The 20820-nt window shown below is 47.0% G+C and overlaps 1 protein-coding gene across 1 annotated transcript in view; it reads right to left on the reverse strand.

Moving 5' to 3' along the window:
* Nucleotides 1-5672: 5672 nt before the first annotated feature.
* The window catches only part of LOC145401988 (ryncolin-1-like), an 82299-nt gene continuing 67151 nt past the window's right edge, over nt 5673-20820 (reverse strand). Inside the window, exon 4 of the mRNA XM_080274090.1 lies at nt 5673-5838. Coding sequence (XP_080130216.1) covers nt 5673-5838 — 166 coding nt within the window. The remainder of the gene's footprint in view (nt 5839-20820) is intronic.

The following is a 20820-nucleotide window of genomic DNA, read 5'->3' on the forward strand; positions in this document are numbered from 1 at the left end:
AGGAGATTGCACGGAGGATACAAATGTGTCTTAGTCTTCGTTGGGTGTCTGTCACTTAGCTTTCCGCACCTCTCTGTGGGCATGTCAGTAGGCTACTAATTAAATTGTACGCTAGCTCTATTGTGTTCCAGGTATAAATACCTATCAGTAGCTTAAGTAGCAAAGGTTTCACTGCGCTGTATTTTGTAATTACATTGCTGGCAATTTCCTGCTTGTTAACCTCTTTAATTCACACTTTTTTTTCGCTCGGTTTCTTCGTAGCCTTCAATCCTCTGAAATTTCAACGGTATGAGGGCAGGACCCGCGCCGTGTATGGATTAGGGGAGAGTGTTTCAGTTATAATGCAGCTCACCTTATTTGTTGGTTCCTCTGACAGCGTTACTACACACCGCTAGTGCACCCGCTAGAGGTAACCCCCACCCACCTATCATTCCCCATGGAATTGTCTTCACCCAATGGGCCCATTTTCCTCCATGAACTTATTTTCCTCAATGATCAGTTTTCTCCACGGACCTATTTTATCATGGGATCCATACTTCCTCATGGATCTCTTTTTCTAATGAACCTGTTCTCCCATGAACCTATGTCATTTCCTGCATCTATTTCTCCCATAAGCCAGTTTGGACCTAGATTCCCCAGTGGATTTTTTTTTTCCAGTGGACCTAAATGACTTATGGATTTGTTTCCTATTAACCTATTTTCCTCAATAGAAACACTTTCCCTTGTGGACCTATTTTCTCCATGGACCTACAGTGTATTCCCTCTGTGGACCTACTTTCTCCATGAAAATATTATTCCCCAAGGACCTATTTCTTCCCATGGGGACACACCGAATCCCTACATGGACCTATTTCCTCCCATAGACCTTTTTCTTTCATCGATCCTTCTAGCCCATTTGAACGAGGCTTCCATATAGGCCCATTTCTCCCGAGGATGTTTCCCTCCGGTTGTCACATTTGTACCTGTTCCAACCCTGGACTAAATTACTCTATGGATCTATACATTCAGTGAAACTATTTTTCACCTATCCACCCACCAAATCATATACTCACTCACCACGTGCAGGAAGCCCATCTCTTGCCTTTTCCTTCCAGAAGTCCCACATCAACCCACCTACCTTAACAAGACACCCACCAACCCACACACATAGGCCACTGACCTTCCCTGCCCACCGTACCTTCTCCTTCCATCTACCCCATCATGCCAACTCAACCCAACCCCACCCCACCCTACTTTCCACCTACTCATCCCATCTACTCAAACCTCCCACTTTGCCAACCTCACCCACTCCACCCATCTTGCCTGACCACCCACCCAACAACACACCCTGCGCACCTCAGTCACCCACCCACCTCATTCACCCTACCCACCCAGCCCCACCAGCTCCACCCACCCATCCACCTACCCACCAATTCCAGCCACGCAGGAAGACTTACAAGTTTATAACGATAGACAGACAAACAGACAGACAGACGGACAGAAAGATAGATGGGTAGAGAGAGAGGACAGGGACAGATGGACGAACGGATACATACATATATATTGTTAGATATATAGACAGATAGATAGATAGATAGATAAAAAGAAAAACGTAGACAGACGGACGGACAGACATAGGAGATGGGGGTGAAATACTCTGGGCAGGCTAACTATATAATATGCTTTTGTATGAAACTTGAATGCAAGAGTTTTAGGTGGTCTGAGTCTGGTAAATGTTGATGGAGGAGAATGGAATCTGAAGCAGCTGCTGTTTGCAGATGATACTGCATTGGTGACTGATTCAGAGGAGAGATTGAGACAGTTGGTAGAGGAGTTTGGAAGGGTGTGTGAAAGGAGGAAATTGAAAGTAAATGAGAATAAGAGTAAAGTGATGAAGTGTACGAGGTTGATAGATGGTAGGGGGATGAATATAGTTTTGAATGGTGAGTTGCTTGAGGAGGTAGATTGTTTTAAATATCTAGGGTCACATGTTGCTGTGGATGGAAGAATAGATGCAGAAGTGAAGTTTAGAATAAATGAAGTAGGAAAGGTGCTGGGAGGAATGAAAAAAGTGTTTAAATGTCGTTCGCTTAGAATGGATGTAAAGAGAAGGCTGTATGAGGGTGTTGTGGTACCGACTGCATTATATGGGGCTGAAACATGGAATGTGGGTGTAGCAGAGAGGAAAAGTTTGAATGTAATGGAGATGAGATGTCTGAGGAGTATGTGTGGAGTGACGCGTATGGATCGAGTGCGAAATGATGAAGTGCGAAGGAGAACTGGAGTTGTTCGGGAGATGGCTGGTAGAGTTGAGCAGAGGGTGTTGCAGTGGTTTGGGCATATGGAGAGAATGGATAATGAACGATTGGTGAAAAAGATAACTAGATCTGATGTGAGAGGTGTAAGGCTGAGAGGGAGACCGCGAATAGGATGGATGGACAGTGTGAAGAGAGCGCTGGATGCGAGAGGGATGTCTGTTGAGCAAGGAAGAGTGGCTGTGCGTGACAGAAATAAATGGAGAGAAATTGTGAATGAATAAGTGATGACGCAGCCCTGAGGGGATATTCTCCCGCATTTGGTCTGATCAGCTAGTCAGGTCAGGTGCGGGTAAGGGGATGGTTCTGTTGTGATGTGGCAGGGGTAAACCAGTTCTGCTGTCGGGCCCTGCTGCGGATGTCACTGATTGCATTGCGCAGTTGACCCTTGTGCGGTGTGATGCGGTGAGGATCTGTCCGTTCTCCCCTTTGGGGCTAAGATGCGAATGAATGTGTTTGAATGGATGAGTAAATGGAGAGTGAGTCGTCCTGTCTCGGCTACCTCCCTTTCCTTGGGGGAAGCAGCCTAGGTATATAGATAGATAGATAGATGAAACTTGAATGAAACAATACATGATCAGTCATTGGATTTTGACCAAATTTTATAGTCTGGGGACAATTTGTGACGTGGTCATATACCACGTTATCAGTGTTCACTATCATGACTGGAGTTATTGCACCGCGCAGGTCGGAAGTCCATCGTATCGCTTGGCATGCACGCTCGTGTGTGTGTGTGTGTGTGTGTGTGTGTGTGTGTGTGTGTGTGTGTGTGTGTGTGTGTGTGTGTGTGTGTTTCTTACCTAATTGTTCTTACCAAACTGTATCTTTACAGGAATGAGTCAAGCTTGTACTGTCCTGTGTTTTAACCATTTTTGTCATACATATCCTTAATTTAAATTTATGCATAATTTTGGCACACACTATTTCATTCGGTAGTGCATTCCACTGATCAGTTGCCCTATTTGGGAAACCGAATTTCCTTACGTCTTGATTGCCTCTTTTTATTTAGTTTTTTGCAGTGTCCTCTTGCTGATGCTTCCCCATAGGTTATATATTCATTTATGTCTATTTTCTCTTTCCTTGTGATGCATTTATATAGCATGATCATGTCTCCTCTTTTCCTTCTTTCCTATAGTGTTGGTAGATTCAGTGTTTCTAGACTTTTTTTGTAGCTTAGATCCCTTAAGCTTGGCACCTACCTTGTAGCTGCCCTTTGTACTTTTTCAATCTTATCTGTGTTTTTTGAGATGAGGATTATAGACTACTGATGCATACACCAGGGTTGGTCTGATGTATGATGGTATTATATTTCCCAGCATGTCTTCATTATACTGTATAATGTGAATGCTATTCTCATGTTAGCAAGCAGTGTGTGCATGTTACGTACCTTTTCACTGATGTGGTCAGCCAGAGATAGTCTGTTGTTGATAATCACCCTTAGGTCCTTCTCCTTTTCTGATATGTGTAAGGTTGATCTTCCTACCTTATAATCCCAATCTGGTCTTTTCTCACTTTTATCAAACTTAATGACATGACACTTGTCCACATTAAATTCCATTTGTCATTTCTTGCTCCATTCATGAAGCTTACTTAATTCTTCTTGTAGCTCTTTGCAAGAATCTGTGTTAGTAATTTTTCTTTGTATTTTTGCATCATCCACAAACAGGTAGCTTCCTTACCAATGTTACTGTCTATGTCATTTATATATACTAAAAACATAACTGGTGCCAGCGCTGAGCCCTGTGGAACTCCGCTAGTCACTTCTTTACATGATGAGTAATTTCCCCTTAGTACTGTTCTCACTTCTCTTTTTCTGAGAATATCCTGCATCCAACAGTATAGGTTGCCTTGGATTCTTCCTTGATGGTACAGTTTCCATAAAAGTCTTTGGTGCGGTACTCTGTCAAATGCTTTCTTGAAATCTAAGTACTGTAGATACTGTCCACCCATCCTTCTCTTTTCTGTAATGTTTCTGTAACTCTATCATAGTAACTTAGATTAGTAACACATGATTTTCTCTTTCTAAAACCGAAGTGCCTTTCTGTTATAATACTGTGTACTTCTAGATGTTTTACCCAAACTTTTCTTATCAGCTTTTCTAGTATCTTCCTTACAACACTGGTTAGTGATACTGGTCAGTAGTTGAGTGGATCCTGTTTATTCCCTTTCTTGAATAGGGAAACAAAGTTTGCTGTCTTCCAAATACGAATATCAGGTAGTTTGCCTTGACCTAAGGATTCCTTGAATATATAAATACAATGGTCTGCTTAACTCTTCTGCACATTCATGTAGCACCCAACCTGAAATCTTGTCAGGACCATGAGTGTGTGTGTGTGTGTGTGTGTGTGTGTGTTTACTTTGCTTACATTTTTATGTAGATGATGCATTCAGGTTTTCAACTAAGCTTCATGTTGTTTCAGTATATGTCAGTCAGTATGATAATGTGTGACCTCTAAAACTCAAATATTTTTGAACCAGTTTGGAACAATTTTGGTAAGACGGTTGATAGTCAGCCAAGTAGGATGTGATTTGATTTAGAGAACCATAGGTCAAAGGTAAAGCGCAAAGGACAAGGTAAACTCAAACAGTTTTATTTTATTTAAACCAGACTTGGTAGAAAGGCTAAGGGGCAGTCAAGAATAAGGAGATTCAATTTTGAGAACAATCAGTGTAGGGCTAAGGTCACAGGGAATGATAAAAGATTCAATGCTATTTTTTTTTTTTTTCAATTTCTACCAAACTTGCTGGAATCTTCTGGGGTCAGCCATGGAAGAAGTTGTTCGACTTTGAGAGCAATAGGTCAAAGATCAAGGCCACAGAGTAAGGTCATTTCAAATACTTCTGACCCAATTTTGGACCAGTTTTTATGGAAGGTCTAACGATCTGACATGAATGAAATAATCTGATTTTGAGAACAATCCCTAGAAGGTCAAGGCTGCAAGATAATATTATAGGTTTGGCCAGCAGATGGATTGAAGGGCGCGGGTATTGTACTCTGAGTTATTTTCAGCAAGACGTTATTTCATCTAAGCAAAGGATCTCTTATGTTTGCGCAAGATAAATGACGCTGGAAGAATTTTAGAACTTCTCTTAATATGCTGGCTATAAACTCGGTTGTCTTAAGTTACTTCAGGTAACAGAATGAGTATGTTCCAATGGATGTTTGTAAGAAAAGCATGCGGATGGGAGAGGCGGGTTTGTGATACTCTCACCTCTAGGAGAACACTGGAGACTGGGATCTTGACCCCTTTCATCCCCTGGGATTCACGTCCTTGTAATTTAAAAACAACTCTGATACATATATAATGAATATTAATACAAAAAGAGACTGTCTTTGATAAGTGTAGCGACGCAATCACAATACCAGGTGATCAGGCCTTAGAAGGCGGGTCTGATGCTCATGGTGGTGGTCCTAAGGGAGTAGTGATAGCCTCGCCAAGGGGACCACGCGACCACCTCGGAGTGCTGCTCCTGGTAGCCTTCATACGGCAGCCCGTTAAGGTTGCAGCGAAAGCAGTCGCCGAACCACCACCCTGCGCCGAACCTGAGGAGGAGGAGGAAGAGATATGTTTGTGGGGAGGAGGGGTTAAGCATCTTAACTTGATATAATTATGTTGATAAATTCGTGATTATATTTGTCGTCATCTTTCCCAGTTTTCTGTAACATGGGATGAACAAAATTTAGAAATAAGAAAATGAGCCAGTCATATAAGAGTTACTAACATCATCGCTTACAGAGGACAGCCATACAACTGTTCACTTACCATTTATGTTTTCCAAGTTATTGAACTGGTCCTATAGGATACGGTACGTTAGACATCAACAAAATTCATAAATGAAATAAATATATTATGTTCATGAGCAGCCAATCCTTAAACACTCTGTAGCGATTCGTATACATATCGCCTCCCCAGTTTGAGAACACTAGAGACGGATATGCATGTGACTGCAAGTGAAAAAAATAATAAAAAAATAATAAAATAATAATGGAAAACCGCTGATAATGACTTTCAACTCTAACAACTTCATAACAGTACATAATACTACTCATACTGCTCTGTGTCACATATACAGGTATTGAGTTCACTGTTAAACGGTATGGAGGAAAGCAATACTTGTTTATGCCTCCAGCGATACGCCATCCCACATGTTTCCTACGCGGTGCTGTTATATATGTCCACAAACATTATTTTAATCGTAAGGTTGAACCACTTGCAGACAAATACACGGTTAAGCCATGGCTATTTTTTTTTTTTTTTTTTTTAAGCGAGTAAGGGACTTATGCGCCATTAAAATGGTTAGTGGTGGGTCCTCAGTATCTACGACACCATCTCTCCTAGTTTGTTGTTTACAGGTTGGCTTCAAGTCTAGAAGAATGTGACAACGCTGTGTTTGTTTATATTCGACTGGATAGACTTCTTTTATATGATATATACTATGAAATCTAGCTAAGAAAATACTGCACAAAGTACCTGAATTATAAGATACTGATTGTAACTTGTAAATGAGGAACTAGTGGAGGGAGTGTGGTTGTGGGATTGTACCATAAAGTTAATCCCGAACATTAAACTTACTTTCCAATCAAAATGCATCAATATTATGAACACAGACTTTCTGAATTGCTCTGAACTCAAAATGCAGTTTAAAGGAAAATGAACCGAATTTTGCAATGCGATCAGTTTCAGTTGGTTTGTTTTCACCCGACGGAACTGGGCCACTCACAGCTTGAATACTGAATCGTGGTTGCATGAATTTTAATGAGCCTTGGTTGTGAACTAGAAATGAAACCCTCAGCTACTAGTCAAGTCCATCTTCCGTCTGGCAACACTTGCCATCACCAGACTAAGAGAGGTTGGGGCTCTTCGTCAGGAAAGCAAAAACACTTTATAGTTGCTTTCTTGTAATTTTGACACATTATTTTCTATTAGTAAGACTATAGCGAGACATGCGGCAAGTTCATTCATTCACTCATCATCCAGTCCTACACTGCCCCATGACGAGCGTAGGAGCCCGTGGCTAGGCAACTTGGTCGTGACATTTAAGATGTGACCAACCTCACTCATCCCTGAGTGGCATTACGTGAGCAATAAACCCCAACCACTCCTTGGATATAAACCATCACCGGCTTAATCCAATTGGAGCGCCGTAATTACCCAATAAAACACAGTGCGCCAAAATTTGGTTATGAGGTTACCACCCAGCGTAGTATATGGTTTCCTGGTGTACACGAAACTATTTGGCTAGTCACTCAGTGTAGAGTCACCCATACGCAGAAGGAAGGGGAAAGAATGAAGGAAAGAAAGACAGAAGAGGGAGTGTAAAGTCACCAGTAGGCAGAAGGACGAGGAACGAATGAAGGAAAGAAAAACAGAAGATGGAAGGAAAGAATGATGGAGGAGAGGAAAGAGCAGACACCTGAGAGCAGCACTACATCGAGTGAGTGGATGGTAAGCGCCCCCACCTACCACAAAGTAAAAACATAAATTTCCTTGTAAAGGCCCAAATTGCCTCAAGCCTTTCAGTCCAATGGCCTTTTTTACCAAGGTAATTCTTGTTTCTCTCCGAAAATTATATCCAAGTTTGGAAAGGCTTCTCGAACATACGGGGTTAATAAAGACAACATCAGACCCCTCTGGTACGAAAATCCCTCCTAACAAACTTAATCGTTTGAAAATAGCAAAAATAATGTAAAACAAAATGCCACCGAAGCGACTGTATAAGGGTCGTGTGCCACTCTCCTTGCAGACACGGACTGGTGGTCATCTGGATAACTCACTGACGCATCGGTTAGTCATTTGTTCCAGTACAGTTATATACACTGTCAACAGCATACCCAAGATGGCTTGATTAATCTACAAAATCATACTTCAGGTAATGGAAGAAGAAATATCTTCCCCATCATAATTACTTCCTCCTCCTCCTCCTCCTTCTTTTTCTGCTCAGAATACACCAAACCATCGTTCTACCGCCCTGCTAATCAGTCCTCTCTGCACTGCAACACCTGCTTGGCCTTATCAAAGACAGTAGGAGTCAAAAGCTCATCTAATATTTTACCTCTTCTATTTTTCAATTTCATCCGCTGGCTAATATTCCAGATGTGAGAGAGGCTTGGTATATTTTTCTTCCCATAAATGATTCTGATTAATGTGATGCGTTAGGGATAAAAGTGACGGACATATCCCGTCTGTGAAACAACGTGGAAAACATGGCAAATTTTTGTCCCAAACTCTGATTTATCGTTTGACAGCACTGATCCCCGGTTAGTGCCGAGGAACTCCAAGGCAAGTATTCTCATCACCTCAGGAGGCTCCCTGGCACCTCTTCCATGCCAATGAGCTCTATAATATGAAAGGCTTTCTCATGAGTAGTTTGTGTGTTCGATGCCAGAGCGGCGCTGGTGTAGTGGCAGCCATGTTGCACCCCGCCTGACTCCCGCGCTTTTTTAAATCAGTCTGGAAAATATAGTGCCATAGTTCACTGTGCAGCTGACGGATGCAATTCATCGAAGAGGGATGGCATTACATTTCGCAGGTAAGAAATGTATCTTGTTGCCCATTCTGTAAGATTATTACCCCCGGGGGAGGGACGGGAAGATTTTTCCCTAGTATCCCTGCTTGTATGAGGCGACTAAAAGGGACCCATTTATCTCCAGTCTTTCTCTCCATGTCCTCTACTCTTCTGTTCACACTCTCTTGTAGATATTTCCATGTTTCTTCCGGCCTTTATCAAGCTGGACATTCAGTTTCAGGGCATGGACAGTCTAGGGACTTCCCACACCAATTCAACACCACTACTTCGACGTAAAACAGCGTCAGCATCACTATAACTTCAACTTTAAGACCACACTATCTTTTCCCTTTCTGTCATTACCTTTCTCGACGCTAGTGCCATATGGCCTTTGCTGCCTGGTGCTAGAATATTCAGTCAATCAGCCTATATGATTACAGATAAACAGTACACTTGTTTACATTCGTGCAACATGCAGGATATTCGTACTGCACATAAAAAAAATCCAAGGTGTAAAAAATCAAAAACTAGAGAGAGTTGCAGTGTTGAGCTAAATACTTCGATGTCATAAATTTCATATATTTATAAAAAATACGTTTTGTCTTAACAATATATAGTCAATAATACTATACAGGAGAGACAGAGAGAGAGAGAGAGTTTCAATATGGCGACCCTAAGTCACAGGCTCGTTGAGGAGATAGCCCCTCCATATTATAGAGTTCAGAATTCCTTGTCCATTTCTACCTTCATTTGGGACGTTAATACTCTCAGTCATGTGCAAGATGAATCGCTAAGGACAAGATGCCAGAAAGCCTCCTAAGAAGGTCCTGAGTTTGCATCTTTAGCCGATCAGATTGTCTCTCCCTTTTCCTCCGTTCACCCAACAGCTCAACTGAGGATCTGGATTTAAATTCGGTTGTTGCGTGTTGTATTCTAGAGGAAGATTGGGCCGTAGAAAAAACAGATTATCTGCCTTAATATCCTTTCGTGCAGTCGATATACACTGATTCTAAGCGTTCTTCTTTTTTCCCCTAAACTAACAACAATACGGGCCCAAGTTGCCACAAACCATCATCCCGTCTTAACAAAAGATGTGGAAGGTCAGGTAAGTTAGTAAGACAGTAATGTTGAGAAAGTGACAAGGTTAGCACAGTGGCAATGGCGGGAAGGCTGTAAAGTTTGGAAGGTTGGAAAGATTGGATAACCTGGTGTTATCAGCAGCTGTGTATTCAGGTCAGAATACAAAAGTAAGTCAGAAAAACAGGAAGGTGACGAAGGCGGTAGGTTAAGAAACTGATGATATTAGGAGTGGGGAGGCTGTAAGACAGCTGGTAAATATAGGAAGGTGGTAAGCAGTTTGGCGGTGCTGAGTAGGGATGCCCACCTGTAGTGCTACTTATAGCTGACTCTGCAGTGAGTGCGAAAAACCAAATGGTCTCCTTTATTCCAGGAAAGCATTTACAGCCCCGGACGATATATTATAACCAAGTAATTGGCGTCTGGTGATCCAAGTGCCTGGAAGGATGTTATCAAAACTGAATAGTATTGTCTACCAGAACCCAGACTGAAGCACCTAACTCGATCATCATCATCATCATCATCATCATCATCATCATCACCCACCAATGACCATCATCATTATCATCATTATCAATATCAGTTTCAGCCTGAGTCAGTCCACTGCAAAGTCCTGCAGTTGGCTGTTAGCTTGTTACATCCAACTCAGCGAATCTCCGAGGCTTATCTCGTCACCTCAATTCTCTGTCTGGTTTTTCCTCTCACTCCATCCCTGGGTTGCCAGTCAGTCATCCTGGTTTCCACCTGTTATCTGTTCTACGAAGGACGTGACCTGCCCATATCCATTTTTTTATTTATTCTTTTATCTATTTTCCTTTTCCCCCTTATCCATGATGCTCTCTTTTTAATCTCACCACGAGACTATATATAATCCTTAACATTCCTCTCTGTACACTTTTAAGTTTACGTTCTAAGGATTTTGTAAGATTCGTATGTTTGAACAGAATGAAATCACTGATTATATAACCGTATACTCTTGTTTTATGAAAATAGTTCATCTTTCATGTAATCAGTGTGTCAAAAGCCTTCCATCCCACTCCAGTTCTTCGCTTGATGTCATTGGCAAGGTCTGGCTCTGCGTCAGCTGCTTGACCTATGTATTTGAATTTCTCAACACGCAGCACATTCTAGTTTTCTAGTTCTTCATCTCCGATTTTTATTGGACAGGAATGAACATGTCTCAGACGTAATTTTCGTTTTCTTTAAATTCTTTATCAGTTCTGTCATCAGGCTACCCTGAGCAGATCAGCTATCATTTCTTGTGCTTCCTCTCCTCATTCACTGAAAAGGACTAAATGTCGTCTGCAAATCTAAGATTGTTTAAAATTAAGAAGACAGCAACGGATCTGTTGGTCCTTTCGACGCTGATTGTTGTGGGGAAGATTATACATCGAAAACTTTTCCATGAGTTAAAGAAAGAGATAGAAAATCAGGAAGGATCCCAACTACCTCCCCCCCCCCACACCACATACTCCAGTAGAAGTCGGCAGGAAATAATGAGAACGACCATAATGCAGCATAAAAACAATCTGTCATGGAAATTTCAAAGGAAAGAAGGAATGGAAATATTCTACGGTAACTCAACTTGAAAGAGAAAGTAACATCGACAAAATGTATAATACTTATCAATTTGTTCTGCGGTTGTCCTCCAAGCTTTGATATATATATATATATATATATATATATATATATATATATATATATATATATATATATATATATATATATATCATCAGCCATTGCAAGTCCACTCCTGAACAAAGACCTCCCCCAGCCTTTATCAAGGAATTCCTTGACTGAGCCCATCTCTGCTACATTTTGCCCGAAAACTTCTCTATTTCATCTCTCCATCTCCTATGTGGCCTTTCTCTACTACGCTCACAATCTCTTGGAGTTCAGTCAGTCAGCATCTTGCTCCATCGGTTTTCCCTTATTCTTGCAACATGACCTGCCAGCTTCCGTTTCTGTTCTATGATTTCTATAATCTCTTTGACTTTAGTCTTCACTCTCACTTAAGATAATCTTTCCTGTCTCTCAGTGATACGAGTATTCCCAACTGTTAAGCTAGGTGTTTAAGGGGCGGTTTCCCGTCCCTAGAACGCATAGAGTGCAGCTGGGTTCTCTTTCTAAACCGGAGCTTAGACAAACAAGAGAGGGCCAGGGCATAAAAACACAGGGCATCAACCTTACACGTGTATTGACAAATTCAACTGATGTGGAACGAGCAGACAATTCGATACAATTTTCATAGACAACAATAAATACATATGCTGGCATGAATGGGTCTAGAATCACGCAGGATACAGTATACACAGGAGTCTTCATCTGGGTCGAGAGGGCAAAGACACTATTACACTGTTCGTGGCGGTGAGGCACTGTTGTGAGGCGTTACAAGCCGAATACTGGGGAGGGCATTACTGACTTGCACAAGGGAGGGGAATAATTACAAGTGTCATTACAAGGGGGCAAGGGTAATATCACTGTATGTAATATTCACTGTCTATGTTTCTGTGTTCTAGAGTCTTGTTTGGCTCTATAGCCACTGGAATTCACTAGGGCACCTGGTCCTTTTGATTCACTTGTCTTTGTCTTTTCTGGCCTCATTGTATTTACGGTAAATTCACTGTTCACTGATCTTTTCTGGCCTCACAATATTTACTGTAGACTTACTTTTACACTCTTAGTGCTGATGCCACTTTTCACTATGAGTTCACTGTCTATTGGGGCACACTTGATTTCACTGGGGGAAGGGAAAGTCCAGGGCACACAACTCTCGGCCTGGGGTGGGTGGAGGCCCTGTGGGAGTCCCTTCGTCCCACGGCCATGGGACCACTCTCAGGGGCGTCGTCTCTCTGCTGGGACTCGGGCTGTGGGTGGCGAAAGGCCTGTCACTGTCCCCTCTGGGCGGAGGGAGAACAACCCCAGGGACAGTACTGGGCTGCTCCACCAATCCTCCAAGTGGTGGTCCTCCTCCTGGAGGTTGCCTCGGTCTGGGTGGACAGGTGGGTGACCTGTGCTTCTACCGGAGGGCAGGACTGAGCACAGCTCACTGTGTTGTTGCGGAGTCACAGGAGACAAGAGACTTTGGTGACTTTCCCCAGCAGGGCTATCGGCCTTCATTAGGTTCCCTTGGGCAACAGATGGAGGGCAGCTACAGGCTGTCCCTTTGCTGTTGGCATGGCTATCGGCCGTCGCCGGGGCCTGACTCCCTAATGGACACTCATAGGAGATGAGGCTATGGGCCTTCGGCTGCCTGCCGGTGCGGCTATCGGCCTTCACCAAGGTCCCGCAAGGAGGGCACCATGTAGGAGAGCAGCGGCTATAGGCTGTCTCCTCTCTATGGGCGCGGCTATCGGCTGTCGCTGGTGGTGTGCCCTCCAAGGCAACTACAGAAGGAGTAGGGATGTACCAGTCTCTCCCTAGCGCCGCTATCGGCCGCCGTTGGTTTCTTCAGGGGGTGTGAGCAGCACTAGGCGGAGTGGCAATAGGCCGTCTCCTAATTGATGGTTCAGCTATAGGCCATAACCTTTTTTCTGGGCAGCTATAGGCTGTCTCTGGTGCCTGGCTATAGGCCGTGGCCCTTTCTTATGGTGAGTGGCTATAGGCCGTATCTGGTGCCCCGCTACAGGCTGTGGCCCTTTCTTTTGGTGAGCGGCTATGGGCTGTCTCTGGTGCCTGGCTATAGGCCGTGGCCCTTCTTTTTGGTGAGTGGCTATTGGCTGTCTCTTTAAAAACTGAGCGACTATCAGCAGTCTCAGGTGCCCGGCTATAGGCCATGGCTGAGGTGCTGCTCTGAACTGTTAGGCTAGTTCCACCTTGATCCTGTCGGTGGTTGGCTCGCCCAGAAGGTAGTGCACTTTGACTAAGGTGGTGGCAGCAGGCGAGTTCTGGGAAATAGGGGCACGTGGCCTGAGTGAACTTATGGCCCTGTTGCCCGGGCACCATCTGCATGCCGTCCAGCCCTCCGTGTCCTCCTCCTGGGGCTGTGGTGGCGGCTTGTGTTGTTACTGCCGGCATGGTTGGGAGGTGCGGAGTTGTGCAGAGGATCGAGCTGAATGGTGGACACTGAGGCTATAGTGAAGGTTTTATGCCAGGGTAATGCATCATCAGATTCCCTCGGGGTCAGGGATGGGATGATTTGGGTTTGAGGTAGCATGAGTGTGATAGCGGTCATGTTGGGGATGTGAAGGGAGAGGGAGTGGTGGCTGGATGTGGAGGTGAGGCTGGGGGTGCAGGGGTGGTAGTGTATCTTGCAGGAGAGCATGAGAGGCGGCCGGAGTGGGTCATAGTAGGCTTGAGGGTAGGGTGGGTGGTGAGGCGGGTGTGCGTAGCCTGAGTGTGCTGGGTGCGGGTGGTGTAGTGTGGGAGGGAGTGGGTAAGGGTGGAGGTGTCCTAGGGAGTGTCTTGCAGGTGGAGTGGGATATGGGGGGGGAGGTGGTGCCGGTGGGGGAAGGGGCTGGTTTATGGGCGTGAGTGGGCATTCGATTTCTGGGTGGAGACTGGGCAGCAGGTGATGAGGAGCTGGGTGTGGGTGGGGCGGGTGATGGTGGTGGTGGTGGGGTGTGTGATAGGCTGTGAATTTGTGGCATAGGTGAGTCTAGCTGGGAGGTGTGAGGTGACGTGACAGATGGTGGGGTCGGTGCAGGTGACCCTAGCTGTGAGGTGCTATGCGGTGTATTAAGCAGGAGGTTTGGGGGAGAGCGGGTGGGGGAGGTGGGGAGAGAGGGTGAGGGTGAGATGTAGCAGTTGTAGGAGTCAGAGGGGGGAGCGGGGCCGTGGCGGGAGGTCGGGGAGGCGGGGGAGTTGTGGGGCGGGGGTGGGGGTGGCAGAGGGGTGAAAGGGGCGCACATGTGATTCCTCAGAGTGCTGGGTGTGTTGTTGTAGTTCAATATGACTTGATATGAGTTAGGGACGTGGGTAATGGTGTAGAGGCCCATGAAACAGAGAGAGAGTTTGTGTGGCACAGGGAGCTTGGCTACCATCACGGTATCGCCTGGTTTGTAGGGTTTGCGGGCAGTGTCAGGCTGGAGATCCAGGCCATTTTGCAGATGGTGGAGTCGCCTCATGAGGTGGTGGAGAGTATCATATGTGGGTGGTGTGGCGGGCGGCTGTAAGTGTTGTCGTAGGAGTAGGAAGAGAGGCGCTTCCCTGAATACTCGCTCGTGGGGTGAGATGCTGTCCTCTCACAGACAGGAGTTTATTCCCCACTGAACAATTTTTACGTGAGCCGACCAGTCCTCGTTTGTGGTTTCCTCAATCCATGCTTGGTTCATGATGGATCGGTGGCTGCATGAGCAAATGGCGTTTCCCTGAGGCCAGTAGGGGGAGGAGTGGGAAATGCTATATCCAAATAACATTGATATTTCCTGCGAGATGTTACTGGTGAATTCTGGGGCGTTGTCGGAATGCAGGGCTTGACGAATCCCAAAGTAGGGGAAGGCGTGTCGGACCAGGGCGTCGGCTACAGACACGGCATGATGTTCCTTGGCAGGACAGGTAATAATGAATTTTGAATATGTGTCTATGAAGGTGATGATGTAGCGGTACCTGGACTTTGGTGGTAAGGGCCCTATGACATCCACTGTGAGGAGTTGCCAGGGTTTATGGGTGGTGAGTTGTCCTGACAGGCCGGCCGTGCGGATGGTATCTTTGCCTAGTGCACAAGCTAGGCAGGATTGGATGATTCTCCTGGCTAGGTTGGAAGGGTTGGGGGTCCAATATGTGTCATTAAATATTTGTAGGAGTTTCTTCATGCCCAGGTGAATGCCGTTGTTTGAGTGGAGGTGTTTCATGGCATCGAGGGCAGTGTCGGGATCGAGGGTGATGTGCCTCGATGGGGTGAAAAGGTGATCGCCCCTTGTGGTAGAGTTTGTTGAACAGGTGAGATGGGATCCAAAGGGCCTGCATTTGTCCTGCCACTGCTGTAGGAGCTCTGTGTCGTGTTGAATGGCATGGATGGGGAGCCAGGATAGAGCATCAGTGTTAGTGTGGAGTTTGCCGGGGCGGTAGGATATCTCATAGTTGAATTCTTCCAGGATCTCTTGCCATCGGATGAGCTGGGCATTGTGAGTGTCCAACTGCCAAAGCCACTGGAGTGACTGGTCGTCCGTGATGATGGTTACGTTTGTCCCCGAAAGATAGGCCAAGAAGTGTTCTAGGTCCCAGATAATACCCAAGCACTCCTGCTTGATTGCAAGGTCATTTCACTCGGCCTGGTTCAAAGTGTGGCTAGCACAGGCGATGATATGTTCTTGTCCCTAATGGACTTGGGCGAGGAGGACACCAATTTCTATGAGGGAAACGTCGGTATACAATTGGAAGGGCAGGGAGTAGTTGGGAAAGGAGATGATAGGGGCTGTTAGGAGTTTGGACTTCAGTTCTTGGAAGGCGGCTTGTCACTCCTCTGTCCAGGTAAAGGGCTCTCCCTTCCAGGTCAGGTCGTGGAGGGGCTTGGCAATGTTGGCAAACCCTTTGATGAAGCGTCGGTAGTAGAAGGTGAGTCCAAGGAAGGCTCGGACCTTTTGGACAACTCGTGGTAGGGGAATACTTGTGATGGCATGGAGTTTGTCTGGGTCGGGGAATATCCCGTCCTGGGAGATGACGTACCCCAGAAAAGAAACAGTTCTAGTGGCCAGGATGCACTTAGAGGGCCGGAGCTTGAGGTCAGCTTGGCGGATTCAGTGGAACACTCTCCTGAGGCACTGGAGGTGGTTGGCCCAAGTCTTACTGAAAACAATCACATCGTCCAGGTATGCCAGGCAGATCAACCAGGTAAGGCTGTTGAGGACAGACTCCAATAGTTGAGATAAGGTGGCGGGGGCGTTGCAGAGCCTGAAGGGCAGGACATTAAATTCATAATGCTTCCCGTTGCTGGTGAAGGCAATCTTTCCTCTGTCCTCCTACATGGACCTGCCAATACCTCGATTGGAGATCAAGGGTGGAGAACCAAGAGGCGGCGTATAGGGAGTCATAGATCCTGGAGAGGGGAGTGGCATCCTTGATAGTTACATCATTGAGGCGGTGGTAGTCTATGCAGAAATGCATAGTGCCGTCTTTCTTCTTGACGAGGACGACGGGGAAGGACCAGGGGTTGGTGGAGGGCGAAACAACGCCGGCACTGAGCATGTCCTGGACCTGCCGGTCTTCCCCAGCTCGTTGTTTCAGGTTCTGCCAGGAGGGCTGGCGGATTGGTGGTCCTGTGGTGTATATTTCATGTGTCAGGTAGGTGGTGTGGCCGATATCCGAGGGGCCTGATGCGAGGAGGTCCTGAAAGTCTAGGAGGAGGTGGCATAGCATGTCCGATTAGTAGGGGGAGAGGTGGTCAGGGATGGGGGGTAGGGGGGCAGGGGAAGAAATGGGGTGGTGGTGCATGGCTCAACTTCTTCCATTTCTCCCGCTATGAGCCCCTTAGGTAGTGTGAGGAGGGTCGGAGTGATGTTCGCGATCCAAACCGCCGGCACATGTGGAGGGAGGAAGGTGGGGGGCAGGAGGCAGGCCGAAAGTGGTCCAGGCGGCAGGTCAGGGGAGAATAGGATGGATGTTCCAGCCAGCCTGTTAAGTGGAAGCCATGCTTCATGATGAGGGGGAATCCTTACCATGGTGGTGGTGGTGGTGGCAGGGAAGGTGGGGGGGAAAGGTCGAGGGGGGGGAAGGACGAGGAAGGGGGAGGGAGGGGGTTAGGGCTAGGGGGAGGGGGGGAACGGTCGTGCAAGTGCACACCACCCTGGGGGGATCGGGGAGGGGGGGTCGGGGGCTTCTGGAATGGAGCTGCCGCTTGTGGCAATCGATGGTGGCTTGTAGTTATTGCAGCAGATCCAGTCCCAGGTATCCATCATAGTTGCAACAGGAGGATTCGAAAACTATGAACTTGTGTTGCATTGAAGCTTGCTGGTGGGTGTCAGTGTGTAGGGCCCGGGTTTCCCCACGGATGGGTAGGGGGCCATCTCCCGCATCTATGAGATGGGCTGACGTGGGAAAAAGCTGGCTGAAAGCCGACTTGTGACTGGAGTAGTAATGACTGTACAGGCATGATCTGGCTGCTTCTGTGTCAACCAGAAGCCTCACCTTTACCCCGTTCAGCCTCGTCTAGTCATAGACTGGGGGGCGGTATCTGAAAGAGGTGGCCCCCGCCACTGTGGGGAGGTGTGGAGGCTGTCCTAAAAATCCAGCTTCTGTTGGGGCTCCTCTTCCTCTGGCTCCATCTCCCCAGGATCGGTTTCTCCAGTGGGTGTGGGTTTGTTCTCAGGGCCCTCGTTTTCTAAGGAGGACACCTTGTGTCGTCCAGAGGTGGGGAGTTTGCCCCTGGCAGCCTTGAGCTGTTCACGGATGTCATGCGGAGGACATCGGTGACTGCACGCGGAGAACTCCCAGGGGTTAATGGAGATAAGGTTCTGGTTCTTCTTGTGGCTGGGGCACTTCCTTGTGGGGTGGGCCCTGGGTAAAGTAGGTGCCGGTGTTGTGCTGGTCTGGGGTAGCAGTCATCGAGGTTTGTGCTGTGTGGGTTTGTTCATGGGAAATTTACTGAGCATGTTAATTTGTTGAGGGGTGGAGCAGGAGGTTAGGAGTCGTCGTATCAGCTGGATATCTCAGTCGAGGTCTCCCGTTGGGTCGTGAATCGTAAAATGTTCTTTGACCATGCTGGGGAGGAGTCTGAGGAAAGTGTTGAAGGTATGTTGTTCCTGGGTTTCCTTGTCTGCTTGCAGGTAGGTGGCGGTGACAAGTCGCCTGGCCTGGATCAATGTGTAGTCCAGGTTGCCATCATATGCTAGGCTATCCAATTGGAATAGCGCTACTACCTTTCCCAATGAGGGTGTGATAGCTTGAATTACGACTTTCATATAATTTGCCCATGTGAGTTCAGGGACGACTTTTGGTGCAATATTGGCTGCAGTTTTTCACAGTAGTGGCAATGTGACAGCAATTATCTGCTTGTCATCTTCGAACCCGATGTCCAGCAATGGCTTGATTATTGCTAGATATGTGTGAATGTTGTACTGATTGGAGTCGAACTTTGGCAATGGTACGTGAGGTTTTGTTGCCATTTTGAACTATGTCCCTGTTGGTCCTCTCTATATATGCCTGGGTCAAGAACCACCACTGTCCACCAGTGTTAAGCTGGCGGCTTCCCATCCTTTGAACGCCTAGAGTGCAGCTGGGTTCTCTTTCTAAACCGGAGCTTAGACACACAAGAGAGGGCCAGGGCATAAAAACACAGAGCATCAACCTTACACGTGTATTGACAAATTCAACTGGTGTGGAACGAGTAGACAATTCAATACAATTTCATAGACAACAATCAGTACATATGCTGGCATGAATGGATCTAGAATCGCGCAGGATACGGTATACACAGGAGTCTACGTCTGGGTCGAGAGGACAAAGACACTTTTACACTGTTCGTGGCGGTAAGGCACTGTCGTGAGGCATTACAAGCCGAATACTGGGGAGGGGATTACTGACTTGCACAAGGGAGGGGAATAATTACAAGTGTCATTACAAGGGGGCAAGGGTAATATCACTGTAGGTAATATTCACTGTCTATGTTTCTGTGTTCTAGAGTCTTGTTTGGCTCTATTCCCACTGGAATTCACTAAGGCGCCTGTTCCTTTTGAATCACTTGTCTTTGTCTTTTCTGGCCCCACTGTATTTACTGTAAATTCACTGTTCACTGATCTTTTCTGGCCTCACAGTATTTACTGTAGACTCACTTTTACACTTTTAGTGCTGATGCCACTTTTCACTATGAGTTCACTGTCTATTGGGGTACACTTGATTTCACTGGGGGAAGGGAAAGTCCAGGGCACACGACTCTTGGCCTGGGGTGGGCGGAGGCCCTGTGGGAGTCCCTTCGTCCTGTGGCCATGGGACCACTCTCAGGGGCGTCATCTCTCCGCTGGGGCTTGGACTGTGGGTAGCAAAAGGCCTCTCACTGTCGTAGCTGGATACTGGGGTCTGGCCCTTGGGACTGGGGCTGAACAGGCATTGGAGGTGCTCACTCAAGCTCCTGGTGGAGGATGGGTGTCACCTTCGTCGGGGTGGGAATTGGGCCCGCCCTGGGGTCCGCGAGACATCCTCAGAGGAGCGCCGGCTGCAGTCTTCTGCTGGGGGCGCCGCTGTCAGTGCTGGGCCGCGGTGATGCTTTTAGCCAGAGTCTGTCAGGCAGGCGTCTTCTTCCTCCGGGCGGAGGGAGAACAACCCCAGGGACAGTACTGGGCTGCTCCACCAATCCTCCAAGTGGTGGTCCTCCTCCTGGAGGTTGCCTCAGTCTGGGTGGACAGGCGGGTGACCTGTGCACCTACTGGAGGGCTGGACTGAGCACAGCTCACCATGTCGTTGTGGAGTCACAGGGGACGAGAGACTTTGGTGACTCTCCTCAGCATGGCTATCGGCCATCGCTAGGTTCCCTTGGGCAACAGATGGAGGGTGGCTGCAGGCTGTCCCTTTACTGTCGGTGCAGCTATCAGCCATCGCCAAGCCCGACTCCCTAACGGGCGCTCAGGCAAGGTGAGGCTATGGGCCTTTGCCTGCCTGCCGGTGAGGCTATCGTCCATCACTGATGTCCCGCAAGGAGGACGCCATGTAGGAGAGCAGCGGCTATAGACCGTCTCCTCCCTACAGGCGCAGATATCGGCTGTCGCTGGTGGCGTGCCCTCCAAGGCAACTACAGAAGGAGAGGGGCTGTACCTGTCTCTCCCCAGTGCCGCTTTCAGCCGTCATTGGTTTCTGCAGGGGATGTGAGCAGCACTAGGCGGAGCAGCAATAGACTGTCTCCTAATTGATGGCCATGACCTTTTTTGTGAACGGCTATAGGCTGCCTCTGGTGTCCGGCCATAGGCCGTGGCCCTTTCTTTTGGTGAGCGGCTATAGGCCGTCTCTGGTGCCCGGCTATAGGCCTTGGCCCTTCTTTTTTGTGAGCAGCTATTGGCCATCTCTAAAAACTGAG

The sequence above is a fragment of the Coenobita brevimanus genome, chromosome 57, assembly GCF_032717465.1.
Source record: "Coenobita brevimanus isolate Jiangsu-jjx chromosome 57, ASM3271746v2, whole genome shotgun sequence".
Classification (NCBI taxonomy): Eukaryota; Metazoa; Arthropoda; class Malacostraca; order Decapoda; family Coenobitidae; genus Coenobita; species Coenobita brevimanus.